The 25611-nt window shown below is 37.3% G+C and overlaps 1 protein-coding gene across 1 annotated transcript in view; it reads right to left on the minus strand.

Annotated features, from left to right (window-relative positions):
- Positions 1-23520, minus strand: part of SNL2 (SIN3-like 2) — a 46064-nt gene extending 22544 nt beyond the window's left edge. Inside the window, exons 1-18 of the mRNA XM_088217631.1 lie at positions 23173-23520; positions 22992-23067; positions 21970-22323; positions 21708-21888; positions 21533-21631; positions 21221-21394; positions 20820-21120; positions 19940-20076; positions 16269-16344; positions 16154-16183; positions 15789-15979; positions 15545-15699; positions 14880-15007; positions 14518-14772; positions 1300-1935; positions 1102-1190; positions 322-936; positions 33-133 (exon numbers count right to left, since the gene is read on the minus strand). Of these exons, the coding sequence (XP_088073757.1) occupies positions 33-133; positions 322-936; positions 1102-1190; positions 1300-1935; positions 14518-14772; positions 14880-15007; positions 15545-15699; positions 15789-15979; positions 16154-16183; positions 16269-16344; positions 19940-20076; positions 20820-21120; positions 21221-21394; positions 21533-21631; positions 21708-21888; positions 21970-22323; positions 22992-23065 (3596 nt within the window). The 5' untranslated portion in view covers positions 23066-23067; positions 23173-23520. The remainder of the gene's footprint in view (positions 1-32; positions 134-321; positions 937-1101; positions 1191-1299; positions 1936-14517; positions 14773-14879; positions 15008-15544; positions 15700-15788; positions 15980-16153; positions 16184-16268; positions 16345-19939; positions 20077-20819; positions 21121-21220; positions 21395-21532; positions 21632-21707; positions 21889-21969; positions 22324-22991; positions 23068-23172) is intronic.
- Positions 23521-25611: the final 2091 nt, after the last annotated feature.

Consider the following 25611-nt stretch of genomic DNA (forward strand, 5'->3'; position numbering starts at 1 on the left):
GTAGAAGTATTAACAATTTGATATGAAGCTACCTAGCATATGGGTCAGGTGAGCAAGCGTCTTTTGAAGTTCTCCATTTCTTTTCACCACCTATAGAATTTGTCTTAGCAGAAAGGATTCTCTCATATAAAGTCTGAAAAACAAACAAGACAAACAACACTTTAAGAACATTGACAAGAATTATTTCAAAAAAAAAAACATTGACAAGAATTGTTTTTGAAAAGAAACTAACAGAGCACTGCCAGTAGCATGGTAGCAACTCTATTAATAATCAGTCTTTAAAAACTTGTCAGAAAATTAGTAAAAAGATTACTCTCTTACCTGATGGAGTCTAAAAAGCACATAAAAATCATCATTTCCATAAAAAACCCTAGAATCTTTGCTTTTTACAGCAGGCAAAAATGTTGGGACATGCTTGGAAAGAGGCTTCACATTCCAAAGAAAACGTTCCGACAATGGCAATGACAAACCATCCCCTCCCATAAAGTGGGCATCAGCTAATCCATCAGCTTCACCTTCACTCTCAGCCTTACCATCAACTTCATCATGTTCGGCATCTTCTTCCTCTTCATTCCCTTCCCTAGAGCACTCGTCGCCAGCAGATTCACTGCCTGAAGCATCATCACCAGCATCAGAAGCATTTTCACTATCCTCATCATCAGCATCATTTTCTCCTCCAGCATCCTGACAATGCAAGTCTTCCCCATTTCCAGATTGATATTCCCCATTTTCAACATGTTTGGCCTTCTCTATTGGCTTCATAGCAGCATCATCATAGACGACAAAATTATCCTCATAATCACCATTTGGAGATAACTCACCTTCCTCTTTTTCCACTTTGGATGGTCCAACAGATTCATTATGACATCTATTGACTTTATCACTGTCGGTAAACACTCCATTTGCTGATAAAACTGATTTTACAGCATTTCCACCCTGAAGTGTTTATTGATATATTAATATCGAAATGAAGGCAGAGAATGGAAACCCAACTTCTACCCAAAAGTAAAACCGAAAGTTGACATACAACAATTTTGAAAAAAATAATATATCTAAAGTAAGAGGAAAATAAGGAAACACAGCCAGTATCCAAATTCATACCTCTGATGGAGACACAACATCAAGATTAGCGTCAGATCTATTGTCCTCACTGATAGCATCACCAGGTCTGGATGGCATTGCATGGGAACCTTGAAATTGAAGATAATCTCACAATTGGAATATCATAAATAGAAAGAGGTAATGAAACCAAAATTAAATACTCACAAAAGAACTATGTGGACAAGAATGCCCAAATACCTGACATCACTTCACTTCCAGTTCTCCCATGGATGTTTTCTGTTCCAATTGCTAGTAGGGCAATTGAACTGGCCACTCTTTCAACAGAAAATGTATGTGTGCTAGTGGCAGACCTTTTCTCAGGCTCAGTGTTCTTCTGCTCTTTTCCTACCTGAAGACTTTGTTTGGTTGAAGAATCCACATTCCCAGCTCCATTAAACTTGGATAGCATCTGTGAAGCATTGTCATCTCCATTGTCAGCAGACTTTAACTGCTTAGCATTTGGTAAGTTTGTATCAGTCCCAGGACTTCCATCAGTTTCAGCTATGCCTGATGTAGAGCAATTCACATCCAGACGCTTGATGTTTCCAACATCTTCAACACCTTTATGACCATCAGAATGAGGAGGAATTCCTAGCATTGGCTCCAAGAATGCAGTCCAAAGCCTCATGACTTTATTGAATTGGTCTTTGGTTGAGCATATCTCTTCACATGAAAATTGGACAAGTTTATACAAGTCCTCATGAATGCAAATATCTGAATATTCATATTCAAGGTGGGGAACTAAATATGGTCCTCGACCAGCAGCAATAGCCAAAAGAATATCATCCTCTTTTTGCATCTTCTCTTTCAACTCCTTGATTTCAGCCACCAAATCTATGTATGAATGAATTTAGCGTCAATGAGAATCAAGAAACCAAAGCTAGAGATAAAGCAAATACAAACATATGCATTTATTTTGACAAAGAGAACATTTTCTGAAATGAAAAGTATGGTAAGATTCATTCACAACAACCAATAGGGTGTCAGCCCATGTACAAAAAACTTTTACATGTCAATCAAAATATCGGTAAGATTCCCAAAACCCTCCATTGTATAAAGAGGTGACCCATAATTAAAAAATTCGAGGCTTAGAACCATCTATATCTAACTCTATCAGTCATTTTCCTCCCCCTCAAAAGTTCTCATGTTCCCCTCTTCCCACACCACCCAAAAATAAGCAAGGAGAACAAGACACATGTTTCTTTCCTCCATTAATATCTTTCCAGGCCCAGATCTCTTCCCTCACCAATCCAGCTATCACCCAACTGATCCCAATGACCTGTTAGTCATGATCCATAACTTATATGCAAGCGGGCACCAAAGAATGATGTGATTACAAGACTCCGCCTCTCTTTTAGAGAAAACATCAATTCACCAATATTTTCCTCTTCCTCAGCAGCATTTCATAGTAAAGGTACACCTATGACCTGCTTCCCAAGCAAAGAAAACAACTCTTGCTGGGGCATTAACCTTGCAGATTTCCCGAAAAGGAAAACTAGTCTCCGCAACGTCCTTCTTAATCAAATAATTATAGAAAACTTGACTAAGATCTCTAGTATTGAGTTTCCAAATTAGTTCGCTATTACTCTCGTTAATGGAGGCAAGCGATAGTGTATGGACAGGATTCTTATAGTTTGGTAATTTCCTAATTGTTGAGGTTTCCCAATACTTCCACATGCAACTCCCTTTTCCCCATTATCTCTAAATGACTCATAAATTGAGATATTCTAGTTTCATTCGATAGCATAGAGATGCGGAAACTGTTCTTCGAGTGATTCCCCTTTTAACCAAGCGCCTTGCCAAAAATTGGTTCAACCCCTAGTGCCAAACTTCCACCTAATACAATCTTGAAATTTATTTACTCATGCATATGTTTTCCACATCCTCTTCCTTTACAATCTAGTCGATAATGGAGTACCACCCTTTATCCACAGTTTCAAACTTCGCCACTATCACCCTCCACCATAGAATACCATTTTCATTCATGAATCTCCATAGACATTTACTTGTAAGGCCAACTTCATCTCCACTAAAGATCTCAACCCCAAACTCCGTAAGACATTGACTTTTTGAATTCTTCCCACACTGCAATGATACTTTTCCCTATCCACTAAATCATCTCAGAGGAATCTATATTGAATTGATTTCAATCTCTTGCTAAATTTGCAGGAATTTTCAAAAGGGACATGTTATTGGTTATGGATTGTAAAGTCCTCCCCCTTTAGATAGGATTTTTTTTTTATCCTACCAACCTCCCGAACCTCACCATCACAAGTTCCCAAGTCATCACATTTTTATGTTTAGCCCCCTAATGGTAACCCTAAGTATTTAATTGGCAACTTCACATGTTTACACCCCACGACTCTAGCCAAACTATAAGTGTCTCTCCCATGACCCAGTCTCACCAACTTAGACTTAGGTATATTAAACTTGCGTCCAGAAGCCACTTGGAAACTTAGTAAAATACATATGAGATTAAGTATTATCCATAATCCACTTTACGTAACAGTAAAGTGTCATCAGCAAAAAATAAGTGAGTTACCTCCTCTATAAGCTCACCCTCATTCACCTTTAAAATTTTAAATAACTCCAGTTCTCTAGCTCTTAACAATATTTTATTCAAGACTTCCATGACACAATAAATAGTAGGGGGAGATAAGGGATCACCTTGTTTAAAACCACTAGAAACCTTGAAAAATAAACATGCTCACCCCCATTCACTATGACTGCAAAAGAAGTTGGAGTACCACCCTTTATCCACGGTTTCAAACTTCGCCACTATCATCCTTCATTATAGTGTTTTCATTCATGAATATCCATAGACATTTACTTGTAACACCAACTTCATCTTCACTAAAGATCTCAACCCCAAACCTCCCTAAGACATTGGCTTTTCGAATTCTTCCCACGCTGCGATGATACTTTTGCCTATCTATTGAGTCATCCCATGGGAATCTACACCGAATTGATTTCAATCTCTCGCTAAATTCGCAAGAATTTTCAAAAAGGACATGTTATTGGTCATCGTACTTTTAGTGAGCTTAAGTCCCCTCTCCCTTGAGATAGGAATTTTTTTTTTATCCTTCCAACTTCCTTCAAACCTCACCATCACAGGTTCCCAAGTCGTTACATTTTTATGTTTAGCCCTCCAATGGTAACCCCAAGTATTTAATTGGCAATTCCACATTTTTACACCCAATGACTCTCGCCAAACCATAATTCTCTCCCATGACCCAATCTCACCAACTTAGACTTGGGTATATTAAACTTGCGTCTAGAAGCCACTTGGAAACTTAGTAAAATACATCTGAGATTAAGCATTACCCTATCATCCACTTTATGTAACACTAAAGTGTCATCAGCAAAAAAATAAGTGAGTCACCTCCTCTAAACACTCACCCTCATTCGCCTTTAAAATTTTAAATAACTCCAGCTCTCTAGCTCTTAGCAATATTTTATTCAGGACTTCCATGACACAACAAATAATAGGGGAAGATAAAGGATCATCTTATCTAAAAGCACTGGAAACCTTGAAAATTAAAGATGGACCCTTATTCACTATGACTACAAAGGAATTTTTAGTAACACATGAGTTGATCCACTTGCACTATTTGTCCCTGAAACTTAATCTCTTGAGCATATAATCAAGAAGGCCCCAATTTACATGACCATAGACTTTCTGTATATTCAATTTGCATAGGACACCCCTCTCTTTTCATGAATAACAAATCATCCACAACCTCATTAGCTACAATAGCCGCATCCAAAATCTGTCTTCCTTCCATAAAAGTATGTTGACACTCAGCTACAACCTTATCCACCAAATCAATCATCTTTCTAGCCAACGCCGTCACAATGAGCTTACAGACGCTCCCAACTAAGTTGATAGGGCTAAATTGTTTGATATTACCTGGCCCCTCCAACTTAATAATGACTACCAAGAAGGAATAGTTTAATGATTTAACAAAGGATCCGCATTGATAGAGTTCCTTAAAAAGCTCAAGAATGTCCTCTTTCATTACATGCCAAAATTCCTTAACAAGAGTTCATGCTTGGCTAGCATTCCTCTCTCCCTTCTCTCTCTCTCTCTCTCTCTCTCTCTCTCTCTCTCTCTCTCTCTCTCTCTCTCTCTCCCTCTCTCTCGCTCTCTCTCTTAACTTTTTCTGAGCATCCGACGCGGGTCACCTTGAGGTGTCGGCCTCTGGCATATCATGCCAATGGGTTGGCGGAAATTTCTAGTGGTAGAGCAAAAAACCTTCGACGTGGTGGAGGAAGGGAATGGAGTTAGGGTCTATGAGAATGGAAGGGGGTTCCGGAAGTCCATATTTTTCCAGAATGGGGACGTTGACTGGCTTCTCCAGAGCTTAAAAGAATTCAGATGGGAGAAGTCTAAAGGACTATGGAGTAGGTCCTGTAGAAGTAGTTGGAGGTCTTTGTGCATAACGCTGGATAGTAATAAACGAGGAAAACTCTTAGTGTTTTCAGTGGTGAAGGAGAGCTCAAAGGGCAGAATGAACTGTGTTATTGTGCCAGAGGGGAACATGGCAGATGGGTGGTGGCAGTTTATGGAAACGGTGCATGAGGTAGTTGGTGTTCGGCTTATGCCCCCAGATTGGTTAAAAGGCAATAAACCTTTAAGGTTTAAAGGTTTCAAAGCGACTGATCCGACAGTTAATAATATAGGGCTTACGGCGATGAGAAGGGTGGTTGGGTCATTCATTTGCCCGGGATGTAACTTGGAATGGGAGTTGAGAGCTGGGAATAAGCTGCCTACATTCGCTTAGGTGATGCGGCCGTCTGGGTTGTGTTGGGTAGGGTTGGTTGTTTGCTCAAGTCAAAATGGTGTGGGTCGAGGCAGTTAAAAACTCCAAATGGGAGATGTGGGGTGTCACGTGGGAGCAAGTAAGCAGGAAGGAAGGCAGAAAGTTTTGTTACATGGGCCAAGGATGAATGCCAAAAAAAAAATATCTGTGGGCTAAGAAAGGAAAATGGATTGATATCCCTGAATTGAGTAAGAATAGGAAGAGAAAAACAAAGAAAATCTGGCAGCCCAAGAGAAGCTGGCCCGTTTCACCAGTTTCTAATGTAAGGGAAGTGTCTGCTGTAGTGAAGGGTAAGTGCGAAAAAGTTTCAAAACTATCCAGTTGCTTCGAGGGAGAACACAGCTTCGTTGGAGCTAACCCAGACACAAATGAGAAGGAGGGGTTCGAGGTGGATGATGCAATGATGTCTGGTGTCTCGTTGAACACATCGTTGCTAGATGATGGAAGTGGATTCAGGGAGATGTTTGCTGAAAAGGGGCAGGAGACTAGGGCGAGTAGTGGATGCTCTGGTAATGAAAGGGTGTTGATTGAAGTCGACAAGGTGAAGCTTGATGACGATGGGCTTCTGGATGTGACGCCTATCCAATCAAATCACATCTCAAAAGAACTAATGGTCTTGCATGATGATGATTTGGCTAAGCAATACTTGGCATGGGTACAGAAAGATTTCATCAAGGTGAATAAATTGTTTGGGATGTGTTTTGAAGGGATGGAACAGAGGGTTCTCAGTTTATTAGCGGAGTTGAAGATCAGATTTTTGGAAACAGTGAAGGAGAAAAAGAGAGGGAAAAAAGTGGAAATAAAAAAGGAGGAAGTAGAGAGCTAAAAAGATTGAAATGGTCCTTAAACTACGAGGGGCAGAAAAGCATAAGGAGAGGGGAGGGTGAGGTGTCTATCACTAGTAATTAATGATATGGAAATCCATTTCTTGGAATGTGAGGGGGCTGAATGAAGCTAGCAAAACAGGTGTTATTAAGGGCTGTTTGAAAAGGTAGAAACCGGAGGTGGTCTGTTTTCAAGAGATTAAAATGGAAAACATCACCAAGGCTGTCATTTGCAGCTTATGGAAAGAGAGGAATGTGGGGTGGGAAGTTTGCCTGCGAAAGGGGCTATGGGGGAAATTTTGTTGATGTGGGATAGTGACAAATTCGTGTGTAGGAATATGGACGTTGGCAGCGTCTCCATTTCATGTTGTCTTGAGAGTTGTAGGGATGGTGAGAGGTGGAGTTTTTCTGGCGTTTACTCCAGAGGGAGTAATGAGGAGCGGGAGTACCTATGGGATGAGTTGGGGAGGGCTAAAGCTAAATTGGGAGAGAGATGGGTGGTGGGGGGAGATTTTAACATGGTGTTACATGTGAGAGAGAGGTCGGGGCTGAACACCAGAATGGGGAGATTTAGGAGTTTAGGGAGAGGATTGACTTGTTGGGTCTTGTGGATCTCCCTCTTGGGGATGGGAGGTGGAATTGGTCGAGTGGCAGGGAGGCCCGACATCGTCAAGGATTGACCGCTTCCTTATATCTAACTACTTGCTTATGCAGCTTGCAGGTTTGAGTCAAAAAGTTTTAAATCGCCCAGTTTCTGATCATTTCCTGATTTGCCTTGACCCAAGAGACATTATGTGGGGCTCTATACCGTTCAGATTGGATAACAAGTGGTTGTTAGTTGGGAGGTTCAAGGATTTAGTGAGTAATTGTTGGCAGAACATGGTTGTTGAGGGCATCAATAGTTTCAAATTTGGCATGAAGTTGAAAACACTTAAGAATGAAATAAAAAAGTGGGCGAAGGAGGAGGAAGGCAAAGTTGCGAGGGCCTCCGAGGATTACCTTGATGAATTGGGCGTACTTGACAAGGAGGAGATGGATGGAAGGTTAGGGGAACATGGGAGGAAAAGGAAGGAGGAGATAAGGAAGAGGGTGGCTGAGTTGATGAATATGGAGGTTGTATCGTGGAAATAGAAGGTTAGAGAGAAGTGGCTCAAGGAAGGGAATAGAAATACTAGGTATTTTCATTGTCTTGCAAATTTCCGTAGGAAAAATAATTATATAGAGGAGCTGAGCTGCAATGGGGAGATATGAAAAAGCAATGAGAGTATAAGGAGGGGGGCTAAATTGTTTTTCCAACACCTATATAGTGAGGAAGAATTCTGTAGACCCAACATAGACAATCTAAACTTTAGGAGACTTGGGGTTGATAGTAGAAACAGGCTGGAGATCCCTTTTTTAGAGGAGGAAGTTAAGGGTTGCCTTAATGAGTGTAATGGGGAGAAGGCACCGGGCCCGGATGGTTTTAATATAAAATTCTATCAGGTTTTTTGGAATGTAATAAAGAAGGATGTGCTCGATGTTTTTAATGAGTTCCACAACACCGGGTGTTTTGTTAATTCCGTCAACTCTACTTTTTTAGTTCTCATTCCGAGGGAGGCGAGGGCGAAGGATATCAAACAGTTTAGACCGATCAGTTTGGTTGGGAGTTTGTATAAATTGATCTCAAAGGTGCTCGCTAAAAGACTATCAAAAGTCTTAGGGGAGGTGATTGGTGAAAACCAGAATGCCTTTGAAATTGTAGATGACTTGGTGAGCAGGAAAAAGGAACGCATTTTATGTAAAATTGATATGGAAAAGGCTTACAATCATGTTTGTTGGAATTTTGTGGATTACATGATAATGAGGATGCGTTTTGGGGTTAAACGGAGGGGGTGGATTAAGAAGTGCATATCGACAACCTCTTTCGCGGTATTGATGATTAGAGGTCCATCTGTTTTTAAGGCATCTAAAGCTCTTTGCCAAGGGGATTTTTTGTCACCTTTACTGTTTCTCACTGTTATAGAGGGCTTTAGTAGATTGATGGAAAGGGCAGGGGAGCTTAACCTACTGAAAGGGGTGGAGGTGGGGAGGGGGAAGGAGAATATTAGAGTTTCTCATCTTTTCTTTGCGGACTATGCTCTCATTTTTTGTGAACCTTCTATAAATGCTATGTTACACTTGAGATGCATTCTCCTTTGTTTTCAAATGGTGTCCAGCCTTAAGATCAATATGAGGAAGACAGAGGTGGTTAGAATTGGCGACATAAGAGATGAGGAGAGGTTGGCTATGGTGCTTGGATGAAAAACTGCTATACTTCCTATTAAACATTTGGGTTTACCTCTTAGGGCCAAATACAAGGATGTGAAAATGTGGGAGCCTATTGTGGAGTTGTTTGATAAAAGATTGACGGGGTGGAAGAGAAACTATCTTTCGAAAGGGGGAAGACATACCTTGATTAAAAGTACAATAGTTAATTTACCAAGTTATTATCTACCTATTTTAACCATCCCGGTCAGCATTGTTAATAGGCTGGAAAGAATCCAATGCAGATTTCTACAGGGTGATGAGGAGGGAAGTAGAAAATACCATTTAGTTAGGTGAGAGGAGGTGAAGAAACCGGTTAGAGAGGGAGGGGCTGGGTGTGAGGTCCATTAGGGAGTTAAACTGCGCTTTTCAACAGAAATGGTTATGGAGATCACTTGTTGAAGAGGGGAGGATGTGGAAGGAGCTGGTGAGGGTGAGATGGGGCAATTGGGAGAAGGAGAGAGGTGGGAGGGGAAGAATTAAGTCCATGGTAGGAGCTTGTGGAAGAAAATAAGTGATGACAGTGGGTCTTTTATGGAGAATGTCATATGGCAGCTGGGGAATGGGAGAGATATCAGTTTCTGGAATGATGAGTGGGTGGGCTGCTACAAACTAAAAAATTGCCATACCAGAATTTATGAAATTGCTTGTGATAAGGAAGCCAAGGTGTGGGATAATTATGTGAAGATGGAGGAGGGGTGGGTGTGGAATGTAAGGACTGTTAGAAACCTGCAGGACTGGGAAATTGGTGAATTTTGTAAGCTGTTACAATGCTTGGACAGCATAAAATTAGATGATTCTAGAGATAAGAGAGTGTGGAAACCTGATGTGAGGAAAGGTTTCTCTGTGAGGTCTATGCACATGGTTTTGTGTAAATGGGATAATTGCAGACATAGCGATGGTGCTCCCTTCAAACAGATCTGGAAGAGTAAAGCTCCGCCTAGAGTGGCTTTTTTTACATGGGAAGCTACAAAGGAATGCATTTTAACTATTGATATGCTTAAAAGAAAAGGAATCACGTTGGTCAACAAATGCTTCCTGTGCAAATCGGACGAGGAAAGCTGCGATCACTTACTGTTGCGGTGTCCGAAGACCTACAGTTTATGGACTTCTATGTTTGGGCTGTTGGGGTTGAATTGGGTTATGGCTGAGAATGTGAGTAGTGAATTGTGGGCTTGGACGGGTCAGTGTAAAAAAAATAGACATTTATTTCTAATTTCACTTACTATTTTTTGGGTTTGTGTGGAAGGAAAAGAACGCGAGAGCGTTTGATATTTTTAGAGATAGGTGGATACATATTTTTTTATCTATTTTGCTTGGTCATGATATTAATGATTGGGAGGATCTGGGGATGGTCATGGACCATTTAATTAACTTGTAACTAATTTATTGGGTGATACCCCCTTGATATGTTTGTGAATAATGTCTTCTCTTTTATTTCAAAAAAAAATTACATGCCACAATTTTTGTAAAAGAACCATGTCGAAATCATCGGGTCCAGAAGCTTTATCCCTTCTACATTGCATGAGTCCCTCAAAAATCTCCTCCTTAGTGAACTCTCTTTCAAGTGATTCTCAACTCGGTTCATCCAAAGACATGAAAGTTAAGTCATCTAACTTAGGCCACCAACTGAACTCCTCACGATATGATCCGCAAAAGACTTCCATGACACCTTGCCTCAGCTGCTCATTCCACTTCACATCCAGTCATCTATCTCAATCTCCTTTATCTAGCTAGCCCTCCTACAGTGATTTGGCATAACAATGAAAAAATTTGGGTTTCTATTCCCTCAATTATTTACATGACTCTCGATTTTTTTCTTCATGATATCTCCTCTTTTTGTAGTATGTTTATAAATTTAAGTTTTATGGATTCCTTGCATGCCAACTCTTTAGGGGGACAAAACACTCTCCCCTCCATTCTATCAATTTCCTCAATATCATTTAGTAGAGATTGAGTGTACATACCATCACCCCTCTGCACCTCCTTGCACCACTTAATTTTGGCATTCACTATCTTCATCTTCTAAGCCACTTTAAAGCTAGTCTTGCTAACCACCGTTGCTTCTTTCCACCACTCACCAATCTTGTCGCATAAACCATTGCCTTTTTACTATTTATCCTCGAACCTGGAGGACAATGACCTCATTTGATCTCATTGGAGACTAGACAAATAGGGAAAAAATCAAAGGTAGTATATTGCAAAAATTTTTGGCTCATATTGTTATTTGTAATTGGCAGGAAACCTACACCAAAAATCTATCAATTCTTGAAAACAAGTTAAGTTGAGGTCTCTAATTCGACCAAGTCCATTTACCTCCCATGAGAGGTAAATCCAACAGATCAAATCTGTCAAGAGCCTTCCTAAACTTTTCAGCAAAAACCCTTGAGAAATGCTCACCTAACTTTTCATATATGCTCAAAACCATATTGAAATCGTCTCCCACAATCTATGGAAAATCCATTTTTGCTTACGGTCATACATATCCTTCCACAACAAACCTCTCTCTCTCTCTCTCTCTCTTCGCCTCTGTAGTAGACATCGGTGAACACTCATCTCCGCCCTTTTCTACGATCTTCAAACAGGCATGAAACAGAGCATTTCCCCAAAACACCTCCTCATATTCAAGAACCCCATCATTCCATAAAACCAGAATCCCTCCAGATGCCCCCCCTGGCTAGTAGATCTTTCCAACCTATCTCTTTAGTCTTCCAAAGGCTCTAGATAATCCCGTCAAAGGTGAATTCCATTTCAAATCTCAGAAGACAAAACAAATTAAGTTTCCAGCTTTCGTACAACCACTAAGCCCATGTATTTCCTATGGTCATTTATATCTCTAACATTCCAAAAGATAATGCGACCAAACATGAATTAAGCATATCCCCAAACACCCTTCCCCCTTCTTTTTCCCTTTCTGCGGATTGTTATAATTTATGTTTGACTGCAGTCTTCTCAATTCTCTAGAACCCACCACCCTCTGTATATTTTTTGCTTCAGATTTAACTTCTCCCCTCTCACTTTCTTCTCTCTATCTTTGTAAAGAGCCTCACAACCTACTCATCTAAACCGTCAAAAGTGACTCCAAGCATGTTTTAATCCACTTGATATTCTAAAGAACCCATCTAGAGTTTTCTTCCTCAATCAAGTCTCTAACCTTTTTCCCTACCTCATCCTCCGCCATCACCTCCCCCCTCTGCAACACAACCATATAATCTCACCTAGGTGTAACTACAGCCACGTCACTCTCCACCGGAACCACCGATAGAGTTCAGGCATAAACCCTTACATTATTCTCGGCGTGTCACGCCCAGTTACTTCGACTTCTCTCTTCTTTTCAATACCTAATCCTTCCTCCTCCCAAGACCACTAGTCTCCCCCTCTCCTTTGTTAACCTTGCTGAGTTGTAATCAAAATTCGCATCCGACATCGTTGCCGTTTGAGAGGTCTCCCCCTCACCTCCAATACCCAACACCGTGTTTCTGTTGTACTTTCTAGGTCACGGGTCGCCAAATACGATTTAACTAGAAACCCAACTTTTTAACCCATTTCCCTGGCTCGGCCCCCCAACCCATTTTCCCTTCTCAACCCATGTGAAATGCTTAAACAACATGTCTTTACTCTCGTGATTGGACTCTCCAAACCGAGGCCTATTCACTTTCAAAATAGTACCAAAAAGACGCATCACCCCCACATTTTGGGAATTTGAATTTTGAAATTTAAATTTGATCCCACCTTATTTAAAACCCAGTCTTCTCTTCCTTACCCAGCTTCCCTGTCTCAAATCCTCCTTCACAAAACTCTTTCTCTCCTCATCTCCAATCTCACCCACAGCTCCATTCTGCAGTTTAGACAGCACAAGATGGCCACCAACTCAAATTTTCTCCATACCATTCTGAATAGTGCCACAATCATCCTCCACCATCCGTCGGCCTGTGAGCCTTCAGGGATAAAAATTCAACTCACTACCTCCCTTTTTGCTCTGTATGACTAGGAGCCTTCCTCTCATGTTAGCGCCAATGGCCACCCACAAACTTTGACTCATTCCCGTCCCATTATGAACCCATACATTCTCACCTCTAGTCCAGTAAAACACGTACAGAGCTCCCAACTACCAGTCCGCTTCATCTTCCCAAAAAGAAATCGAAACCCCAAAACACCTCCCCTTTTCGCTCACCCTTATACCTTCCGACTTCTTCCCCTCGCAGACAACGTTGAACAACTAGCCTTTAATGACTAGCAATCTTCTGCTCCAAGGGAACATCTTGACTGCCCCCCTCTGACAGAGACAACGTTGGCTGTGTAGGTATGCTTGGCCCACATCCAGTTTGATTCTCTCGTCTAGTCAAAACATGTAGGTTTTCTTTCTCTCGTTCGGTTTTAATCAGCAGCCATCAATCACACATATTCATATTGACCCTTTTGCTCTCGATAATCAACAATAATATGTTATGTTGACAAAGAGAACATGTGAAATACATCCAATGAACCCTTAGCAATAAGTTTTAACATTAAGTATCAGAATATCTAGATCTTTGACTCTGTTCAAATTAACTATCTCAATGTGTCTAATACTGACAAAATACGATAAGATTCTTTCCTTCTTTAACTTTCTTAGGACTTTCTCTATCACAATATATATTTTTCTCTCCATTAAAGAAAGAACCTCTCTCTTAAAAACTCTATCAATCAACCTCCACCACCAGCTAATGGGAGGAAAAAAATAATTAGGTACTGGAAACTGATATTTTGTAGAGCATTAAACAAAGAAAACATGAATATGAACACAAAGCTTCATTATGGTAGGATATGAACTAGACACTTTGCTGCAGAATAAGAAGATCCTGAAGGGATATAATTTATGTAATTTATTATTAAGGTAGTTAACTTATTTAGGAATTTAACTACAGGCTTATTATTTAGCATATGTTTATTCTTACCTGTTTAATTAGGATGTTATTTAGTTATTTTTCTATATTGATTAGTCAATTATTTAGCTTATTTTACTATTTTCTAGATTTCTTATTTTGATTGTATTTTGGTGCCTATAAAAATAGTTTCCTTACTTAATCATTAAGTATACTATTCATGACAATTATTCAAATATTAAGATATTATTTTTTATTATTGATGCCCATGGTATCCAACCTTGGTTCTTGATAAAATTTCTCTAAGTTATATCTTCAAGCTCTCTTTGTCCTAGATCACACTTTTACATACGCAGGGTAACTACTAACTAAACACCGCAGCAAGCAATCACAATCTTGCATCACCAATGAATATCTAGTTCTTCATTTTAGAAGCTCTCTCTCCCGCAAGTTCAGTCATTTAAACAAATATGAGCCAAGATATTTATACATATTAAAAGCAAAAATATAATAGCTTCATAAAACAAAATAAGCTAGTTCAAAACAAAAATAAAAATAAAATGCTCCATAATAATGACAGATCTAACTGACAACCACTTGTGAGGGTATTAATCAACTTACATTTAGCGCTCAAGTTCTTTGAATCCTGCTGCTTGAAATAGAAGCTTCGGTGATCAAGTGATTTATAATGGTTTTTAGCGTATATTTCAGCCCAAACCTTGTTAAAATCTTCACGACATCTAGTCCACTCTTCTTGTTTCTGCTTCAGGCGAGTTAAAATGACAGGAAGTGCAAGAGATGGATTTTTTCGGAGTATGTCCAACACGTCAAGACCATGGTCACCATAAAGACGCTCGATGCACCTTAAGTTTAAAGCTGCAACAGGCAGCCAGTACAAAGAGGAGACAGTAGGCAGAGAGAAAGAGAGGAAACCTCAAACAGAGTGAACATAATTCCACAACCAACGAAAAGAAAATACAAACCAGTAAAGTGGTCTTCAATACGAATTTGCATATCTGGAACAATTTTATTCTCGCTGATACTATTCAACAAGTCCTCAGCACGCTTAGCTGTCGAGCTCACAGACTCCAACAACATGTCGAGCTCAAATCTGTAGGCATTCAAACAAGTATCTAAATCACCTTCAAGAAAATCAAACAGATTAAGGGACATACTAATGCACAAAACTCATAAATTTATAGTAAATGCCAGAACGAGAGAGGGGACAAAAAGAATTTTACGTGGTTTAAAATTTTGCCTCTACTGATGGAGCTACCTATAAAATTACATTTGCTTCATATAGTGGGTTAACAAGAAAGACAGAATAGCAACGATACCCCAACAATAAAGACACCCTAGTGCAAAACCCTTCCCTTGCCGGGAGCTTGTTGCAAACTTTATTCTTGTTAAATACCAAACTCAAATTATCATACGGTATCTACCTAACCTAAATATGATTATAAATATCACTAGAAAACAAAAAGATGAAACAATGGAAATTAAATATGATCCTGAACACTGACTTAAATCTCATTTGCAACTTATACAAAACAAAAGCCCACATTTTAAAAAGAAAAAGAAAAAAAAAAACCAAGCTAAGGGCCAAAGGAAAATTGAAGCAAGAACCATGCTACAGGCAAATTTTTACCTGTCATCTTCACATTTAAACAAACTTTCCTCATACTGGTTTCTGCGCATATGCTTAAATGAATAATCCTCACTTCCTGAAGTTACAGACACCCAATTATCATTCAGAACTTGAGCTCCAAGTTCCGATCTCTGGCTTGCTGAAGGTATCGGATACTGCAAAATAAAGAATCAAAGAGTTGCATCAGCACCGAACCCCTTAAAATGTGCATGCATATAAACAACTTTAACCAGGTTTTGCATACATCCTCTGGTAGAAGTCGGTAGCTGGGAGTACAACGTTCACAGTTAGAAAGATCGAGCTCTTGAATAGATTTAAACATATACTTCTCCCTGCATCTATCCTTTTCTTTGGCACCCTCCATTTCACGTTTCTGTTCTCTATCTTTATCTTCAATCTTCACTGATCTGGATACATGTCCATCACTCAGTGATTCTGCAACAAAAATAACTACAACATAAATATCCAGACATTACAGATTAAAGAAGTCCTGGGACATTGCCAAATTCCAATTGGCTCAGATTATGACATGAAAAAACAAAAAACTGACAAAAGTCTTATATCTTTTTCATCAATGAAAGTAACGATGGATATGTGGCATCAACATACTTTTACTCACAACGCCTGCAAGGAAGCCATCTGTAAAAGGGATATTAATCAGATGAAATAAAAGAGCGGTGTATGAATAACAACAATTTGACCAGTGATAATTCTCAAAACTTACCGATATTCTCAGAACGCACCAAGAAGTGATTGAACTCATCCATAAGATCAGGGTGTTTACCGAGTAAGTCAGTAACCTGTTATGAGCAGAGTTTACAATGACATAAAATTTGCAATAACATCAAGTGTTCAACAAACAATAAGAAATAACGGTATACAAGTGCCCCATGTTTTTGCGTCAATAACATCAAGTGTTCAACAAATAATAAGAAATAACCGTATACAAGTGCCCTATGTATTTGTGTCTTTTTGGTGGTAATTCATTTGCTTCTCCCCCAAGAAATCCAGTGAACAATCTGAGAATTGATTAACATAAAACCAATAATAAACTGTAGGTTCGACTACTTACACTGTAGCCTCCAAAAATATCAAAGTTGTTTTGAGTTCAAAATAATGATGTCTGAAAAAATTTACACCCATAAAATATTTCATAAATATGAATCAACTTACATCCATCAAACAGTTAGTTAGCATTAAAGAAGTCTCCTGTCAAACAATTTGGGCAAAGATTGGTAAAGTTAAATGTTTGACTGGGCTTCCTCATCTATAAGCTATTAAGTACACATTTGGCAGGGCTGGTGCTTGGGCTATGAGTGATAAAAAATATTGTTAAAATGGTTTTTCAATAGAAATGTTTTCAGTAAAGAAACTGTTAAGGATTTTGTCAAAATAATAGTAAAAAGATGCAGTCACTTTGAAAAAGAATAAGTTATTATATTTTCTGAAAATAGTTGTAGCACTAAAATGACCAAAATGAAATAAAACGAGAAGAAGACATTATAATATTTTTAATTGTTAATTTGATTTTGTTTTTATTTTTTAAAATATTATTAAATTTCAACAAATATATAATAATTGAACTATTTATTTTTAGTTCTAAACATTTGCTATTGTAAATACAATATAAGAGGACTTTTAAATGCTGAAATAACAAAAAAATGGCTTTAGAAAAAAGAAAAATTTGTAAGACTGATAAAGTCTCATGTATCTCGAGAGAGACACGCACAGTGACTTATTGGCTGTTCAAATTGCTCTGTCAACTGTTCAAATTACTCAACTTCTTAATTATTACTTGAGAGAGACAAGCATGAGAGACTGAGAGTATGTTTGGTGTTGGGTGTGGGGGCTGTGCAGTGGTGCAGTAGTGGTTAAGCAGTGGTGGAGAGGAGACTGTGACAGACCTGTTGGGTGTTTGCATGGAGGTGGCAGAGGTGGAGAGAGAAGTAGTTAGGGTTTGGTGAAAGTGACAGAGTGTGGTTGTGGGCATTGGAGGCGCATCGTTTGGGTTGAACGGTGTAGCCAAAGCAAGGAAGGATGTTGAATGGAAGCAGACAGTTTCTGGTCATCGAGCAAAAGTCGTTCGACATCATTGGTAAAGGGATTAGACAGGATGGGATAAGGCTATTGAAATATGGAAGGGGTTTCAGAACTTTCATCTTCTTCGGTAGGTATGATGTTGAGTGGCTACTGAGGTTCTTTAGTGTGGCTACGGAGGAAACGTGTGAACTATCCAGCTTTCTCCCTTTGCACACCAAATCATAAGATTTGTTTTCTATGACTAGATATCTTCTTCCGAAAGCACTCATAGCTAATCTTGTCGCCGGCCGACCAAAGGCCCAGCAGAACAGAAAAGCTAGAGAGAATTTTTTTGAGAGAGGAAATTGGTTTAACTATGTTGTTATGAAATTAATAATAAATATTGAGATTAAAAAATTGCATAGTAATAAAAATATTAATTATTGCAATTATTTAAATAATATTAATTTTTTCTAAAAATAATTCTAATAATTTAAATTATTTTAAAACACTTATTTAAATTTCATTTTTATTTAGTTTGTTCAATATAGATATTAATTTTAAATATTTATTATTTAATTTTAAAATAAAAACACATCCAAATAATTTACAATAAATAAATGACTGATTATAAATTAAAAATTATATTTTTACTTAGAAATATTAAATTAATATTAGTGAGACATAAATAAAAAAAATTACTCATTGAAAAAAATCATTCACTTTATGTGGCAGAAGTATTTCTCAAAATATATATTTTCAGCTTTTAATTTCACCTTTATCAAAAGCCAAAAACAATTTACTTTTACCTAAAGGGACTTCCATTTTTTAGCATCCAACTAGGCTTCTACCTTTTGTAACAGAAACCTGAGTCAAATAGACACTAAGTGGTTCAGCCGAGCTTCAATCCAGTATAGGATAATCAATTGCTAAGCCTATTCCCGTCCAAAATAAATCAAGGATGTTTGGTACCATATGCAAGATGATGAGACAAGGTGACCCGCTATCTCTCCTTTTTATTATAGTTATAGAGGCCTTAAATCTTCTACTGGAGAAAGCTAAAGAGCTAGACATGCTCAAAGGCTTCCTTATTGGTGGCAGCAGAACACCAATAGAAATATCTCATGTTTTCTTTGTTGATGACACCCCTATCTTTTGTCAACCCGAGATCACCATGCTTCTCAACCTGTGATGCATTCTACTCAGATTCCAAGCGATATCAGGACTTAAAATTTATATGCACAAATCCGAACTGGTGAGATTAGGAAATGTGAATGATGGTCTGGGTTTTTGGAAAAGTATTCTGCAACGACAAAGTGATATTTTTGCTTGTTCTTAATGGCAATTGGGCAGCGGGAACAAAACCAGTTTTTGGCATGATAATTGGTGTGATTCAGTCAGCCTCAGTACCAAATTCCCTAAAATATACGCCATCGCCAGAGACAAACATGCTTCCGTCAAAGAGTTATATGATGGCACTTGGTCCGTAAATACATCTAAATATCTTCAGGGTTGGGAATACTCTGATTGTTTGGACCTTCTCCATCTTCTTGCCACTATCAATCTCAGCAACAGACCAGACCGTCTCACCTGGAATCTTAAGGCTAATGGAATCTTCACGGTAAAATCACATTATGATCACCTGACAGGTAGCAGCAGAGGGCGTAATGACCCTTTCCCACAAAAATTGTATGGAAATCTAAGACTCCTACCCGCTTTGCTTTTTTCGCATGGGAAGCGGTAAAAGAACAGATTTTGACCATTAATAACTTGATGAAACATGGGATGATTATGGTGAACAGATGCTTTTTATGCAAATGTCATGTTGAGATCAGCAACCACATCTTAATGGGCTGCCCCTTCACTTTCAACCTTTGGTGTTCTATTTACAAACTCCTTGGAATTAACTGGGTAATGGCTAGGTCTGTTAAATCAGAACCGCTTGCATGGGAGGGGCAGAAATATGACAACGGTTAATCTCACCTCATCCCTCTCTCTATCATGTGGATTATTTGGAAAGAACAGAACAATAGGGCTTTTAGGGCTAAAGAGACACTGCTCTAACTACAGATAGATAGCTACACTTGTTAGGCTCTATGGCTTTGGGACATGATTTTTACCGTCCTGAAGATTTCGCGGTCTTTGTAAATATTCTCACTGACCATTTATAAATCTTTTTTGTACACGGGCAGTACCTCCTTGGTACCTACATTAATCTACTCACTCTTTTTATCTCAAAAAAAAAAAAAGATGATGAAACAATAAGCCATGTTCTAGGTGCTCACTAAATGCCATTACAAAAATGAAAGATCGCCTTATCCACAGAAAGACCAAGATAACAACTAGAAATAGTGTAAAACGTAGAGAGAGACATACCAAATTCAGTAAATCACTCCTTTTAATAATTCCATTGATATAAATATTAAGGCACTTCAAGAATGCTTGGTAGTCATCCACACTGCTCAACCTCTCCTTCACTTTCTCACAAAAAGCAAATGCTTGATTATACATACCTGGCACAAAATCATAAAAACCCAAAAGATAAACAATTAACAGTAGCAGAAAACACAATCATACACAAAATATCAAAATGGCATCGCAAAACTGTTAAGAAACAGAATCTCGTACTTACGTAATTAATGGGACTAGTTGAAAACAGCACATACCATCACAAAGGTTACTCAAAAGCCTATCCTCCCCCAAGCATGGAAAAGGAGGCCTCATGGAATTGTTTCATATGTTCCCAGAAGGTACATTCACATACTAGTAAAACACAAGAAATAAACAACTAGATTGTTGACAAAAACCTTTCACTAGAGTTTCCTAAGATTAAAATTACTGAGTGAAGAGAATCTTAAAAAAATTACAAAGGATATTTCTGAATATGTTACAGACTTTGACAAGAAAGGATTTTTCTTACTGAAATTCATGAAAGATGCGAAATCTGAAATTTGTTATTGAAATCCAACAAACATGTGAAAATGTGAAATCATCTGTGCACATGAAATATGCTTGAAAAGCATATAACATGCAATTGGACAAACATTGGACATGGTACAATGCATGATAGCCACTAACCGCAAAATTTGAAAAGCAAAATATCCTTCACCTAGAAAGCAATGTGCATAAGTATACACACACATGCGCTCGCATATATTATGCACATAAATATACAAAAAACTGGCTATAAGCTACATAAAAGAAAAAGGCAAACAAACGTACACTGGTCAAGCGCCAAACAGTAAAATCAACTCACGTTTCAAGTTCTCTTTGTCATCATGGGAAGCAAAGTTAGAATTGCCTCCAAACCCTTCAACCTTCTTGACAGCAGATTTCCTTTTGTCAGGAAACCTCTGCAAGTTGAAATCTCTATTGTTATCTTGCTCCACTTCTCTATCATCCAGATCACGGTTTCTCCTATCTCTATTCTCCTTTTCTCCACGCTTTCTCTGATCTTTTGACATTTTTATAATTGCCTTGTCATCATCAGGTTCAGGACAATCAACACTGACATCACGATCACCATGTGAACCAACAACCCTTTCCCTTCGACGTTGCTAGAAATGAGAGATCCATCAGTTCATGGTGAGAGTTGAGGGGAAGAACAGGGAAAATGCAATACAACTAAAATAGATGAAAAAATAAACATCAAATTACCTTGTCCATATGCATTTGCCACAGTGTGGGTGTAGCAGAGGTCCGTTCGTTGTATCGTTGAACTGAATTTTTGTTGTATGGAGCATTATTTGCCCGAGCCGCTGCTGAAGCATCTGGTAAAAATCGAGTGAATTCATCTAGCAAATCTGGATGCTCATCAAAAAGGGCTGCGACCTGCATGGACATCAAACAATATCATGGAGTATTAAATAAATCTGAAGAATAAAGTTTCCGACTGGGAAAAAAAACAGGTAGAGCAAGCAAATAGAGAGAGTATTAATCAATGAAAAAAATAAAACACGACAGAAATACCTCATTGTAAACTTCATCTATGTCCTTATGCTCCTTCCGGTACATATTCAAGATGTCCAAGAATGATTTATAGACATGCTCATCATTTTGGAAACGCTTCTGTGGAAATGCGAATTAATACATTAAAAGTATAATAACAAACTTATTTACAAAATAATTTGAACAATGCTTTCACCTTTATCTTATTTACAAAATTGATGGCTTCTTCAAATTCAACTGTTTTCTTCGGCGGAGTTTCATCCTCATCGAGGGTTATTTCATATCCCTTAGGCAAAAAGGTGTTAAACCCAAATATTAGGTTATTATGCCCCCTGAATAGTTGCTTAACTCTAGCAATTACACCAGCTGTATCAGTCCTGAAAGGAAAAAGAAATTGTCACAAAGCATTGACAGTCAGATCATTATTGGCAGAGACTAAGATGGTCCAATGAGTATACCGTTGCGCCTTAAAGTCTTTCATCACATCCAGGAACATATCATATTTCTCCCTTTGATCCTGAAACATTTCCTTCACTTCTTTTAGATAATTCAAGGCATCATTGGTCGTCAGTTTCTGTGAGCTGGCCCCAATCCCACCCCCTCCTACTCCCACTCCTCCTCCTCCCCCCCCTCCACCACCACCACCTCCTCCTCCTCCAACTGCCAATTCCACAACTCCTCCTCCTCCTCCTCCTCCTCCTCCACCTCCGCCACCTATCACAACCACTCCTCCTCCTCCTCCTCCTCCGCCTCCAACTGTTCCACCTCCTCCCGCTCCAATACCTCCACTTGGATTTTGGGATTGTCCATAACTGCAGGGAGGAAAGCTCATAAAATTGGAGACTACAATGTACAATTTTTCTCGTTATGCATAGGTCTTTTATGACATCAAAAACCTTTTTGAGATGTATCTAAACCTGAATTACCTTCAGCTTCTACATCAAGAAGGTTAAAGATATCCTATTTCAAAAACCAGATTACCTTAAATAATGGAGAAATTTTTTATCAAACCCATCAATGAGGTTTGAGTTCGAAACTGAACAAAGATCTAAGAAATGCTGTCCACAGAGCAATACAAAACCAAATTAAAATAACCAACTTATCATAAGATTCCTTACAAGATTTTAAATCAGCTTCAAGCATGACATAACTAGCATATTTCTGAAACTACTACCTTATACGCCATTGGCTAATTCAAGTCACACAAATAAGAAATCCCCCACAAACTCAAACCCAGGAGTTCCTGATAAAACCTAACAGACCAAATTGAAGGTGACGAGACAGAACATGACTAGTAACACGATCAACTATGCTTCTACTCGTGATCACCAAGAAGAAAACAACAAATAACAGCATTTCAAAAAATTACAGTGATGTGCACCAAAATCAGCGACAGAAACCGAATTCAAGGTGGGGAAAAAAGCAAAGCAAAACCAACTCGAAAGAGATGAGCGCATACACACGGAAGGGAGAAACTTACGATTCTCCACGAGAAGAACCAAAGGGCCGTTTAAATTGAGAACCACCATAAACATCATCTCTTATCCTCTTCATACCTGCCAAAAAATAAAAGAAAACGAGAATCTTCATTTCTCGCGCAATAAGAACACAAAATACAAGAAGAAATTCATATCAATTTTGGTGAAAGCAAAAGAACTCACTTTCCACTGCTCCGGATTTTACCGGGGAAACAACAGAAAACGTGCAAGGAGTGAAGCAGATCTCAGAGGATAAATAAAACCAAAAACAAGAACAAAAAGATGACAGTGCTCGGCTTCGATTGAGTTGTAGAGAGAAACGAACATGTATTATATGTATTGGTGGTAGAGTTTTTGATGCTAGAAGAGAGAATTGGAGAAAAATAACAGGGAAGAAGACGAAGAGATAGTTCGAAATTTGCAGGTAAGCGAGAAAGAGAGCTTGAGAGAGTAGAATCGAAATAAAAAAATGGGAATTCGAAAACCGGTGGAAAGATGGCTTGTGTTTGGGGGTTTTGTTTGTGTGCCTCCGTCCTAAATTTGTAAATTTTCTTCGTGAGTATTTGAGTTTTGTTTTGGGCCCATTCATGGGGCGACTTTTCCCCAAGTGCAAAATTCTCAAAATTATTAAATTTTAATATTTGGCACTTCCTTGTAATTGAATTTTTATTTTTTTTTCCTTACAATTTAGTTTTTGATATTTTTTTATTTATTTTAAATACTTATTTCTTTTTATTTTTCATATAAAAAGTTAAAATAATTAAATTATATTTAAATATTTTAAAAAATAAATTTAACTAATTAATAAAATTATAATATACATATTTTTTTTATTATTACTCATTTATTAATTTAATTAATTAATCAAAATTATTTTTTGAATTATTTTTAAAAAAACATTTAAATATAATCTAATTATTTTAGTTTTTTAATTACAAATATACATTTAAAATAAATAAATAAACGTTTAAAACTAATATTGGATATAAGCTTCATAACCGATCATCACATAATTAATCATCTTTACCATCAATTGGCCTCCATAGTCGACTTTAGAAGTTGCTACTTTTCCCTTCATCGTCATAGTTCCAAGTAGTTACAGTAGTCATATACATCATTTTCAACTCATCTCTTGTGACTAGACGTGAACAACTTCATATACCCATATGTTCTACGTAAAATCTTTCTGATTGTTTTTTCAATAATTAATTATCAATCAATTCTTATAGGATATCAAAAAATATATTCAGAGTTACTAAAGCAAATTCTAACATGATAATTTTATATATTAGTAAATTCATAGTAAATATTACAAGATAAAGAACATGACTTGAGTCATTAGAAAAACAAATAGATAAATAATTTATTGGCACACTCAAATATGACTTATATCTCACGGAAACTAAATGTCTTATGTAAATTATTTAAAAACTTTTGAATTATAGACTAATGAGTCATAGATCGTATCACTAATACTTTTGATCATTTTTATACATACGTTCTATATATAAGTAATATAAAGATTTTCAATGCCTATAGTTCCTTCAATACTATTACAAGCAATGACAACATTAAATTTAAACCTATTATTGTCATGGAAAATATAATATATTTTCCTAAATTATGCACTAATCTTGTATGAGTAAGTAAATTATCATAATACTTGAATTGTAAAGTAATATTATATTATTCTCAATGTGATTTTTGGCATCGAAATTCAAATAAGATAATTAAACAAATTAAAGATAGAAACGGACTCTATTACTTGAATATACTTGAATATATGCTATTATTATTGACCCCCACATTCAAGATTTGATTTCACCATAAAAGACTTGGCACTCATCATTTTTCATCTCAAAAGATATGTTTTCTCATTATTTAAAAATTTAAAATATTAAAATTTATATTTTGATACGTATAAGTTTGTAAAACATAAGCGTATGACATTTGCAATTAATAGTAAACAAAGTTTAGTTTCATTATAATAAATCTATAGTGATATTTGAGAACTATTTTACACACCTAATATTTTTGGGGCTCGATATCTTATGTCATTTATTGATGATTATACTATAACTATTTTCACTCAGAAATAAATTTGATATTAATCATATCATATATCAGTTATGCAATATGATAAAAACCCAATTTAAAATATCCATAAAGAAATTTTGTTCCAATAACACATTATTTTTTTAGTCACTCATTTTTATTATTATTCAATCAGAAAATAATACTTCATGAATCATTATGCATCCCCACTCCACAACCAAATGAAGTAGCAGAAATGCAAGAATAGTCACCTTTAATCACCACCAAAGCATTTATCTTCAAAAACGACATCCCAAATAATATTGGGGAGAAATTGTCTTTATTATCACCTATATTATTAATCATTTATCCACACGTGTTATTGACTTTAAAAATCTTCTTGAAATATTTCAACATTTTTATTCAATAATAAGTATTACAAACCATATGATCCATCATATATTTAAATGTTATCCTTTTTTATATTCATTCTCACAAAAAGTGAAAAACTTAATCATTATACCCTAAAATATATATTTGTGTGATACTTTTTATCTTAAAATGGATACAAATATTATCATTCATCCA

This window comes from Carica papaya, chromosome 1 (genome assembly GCF_054855325.1).
Source record: "Carica papaya isolate Zhongbai chromosome 1, ASM5485532v1, whole genome shotgun sequence".
Lineage (NCBI taxonomy): Eukaryota > Viridiplantae > Streptophyta > Magnoliopsida > Brassicales > Caricaceae > Carica > Carica papaya.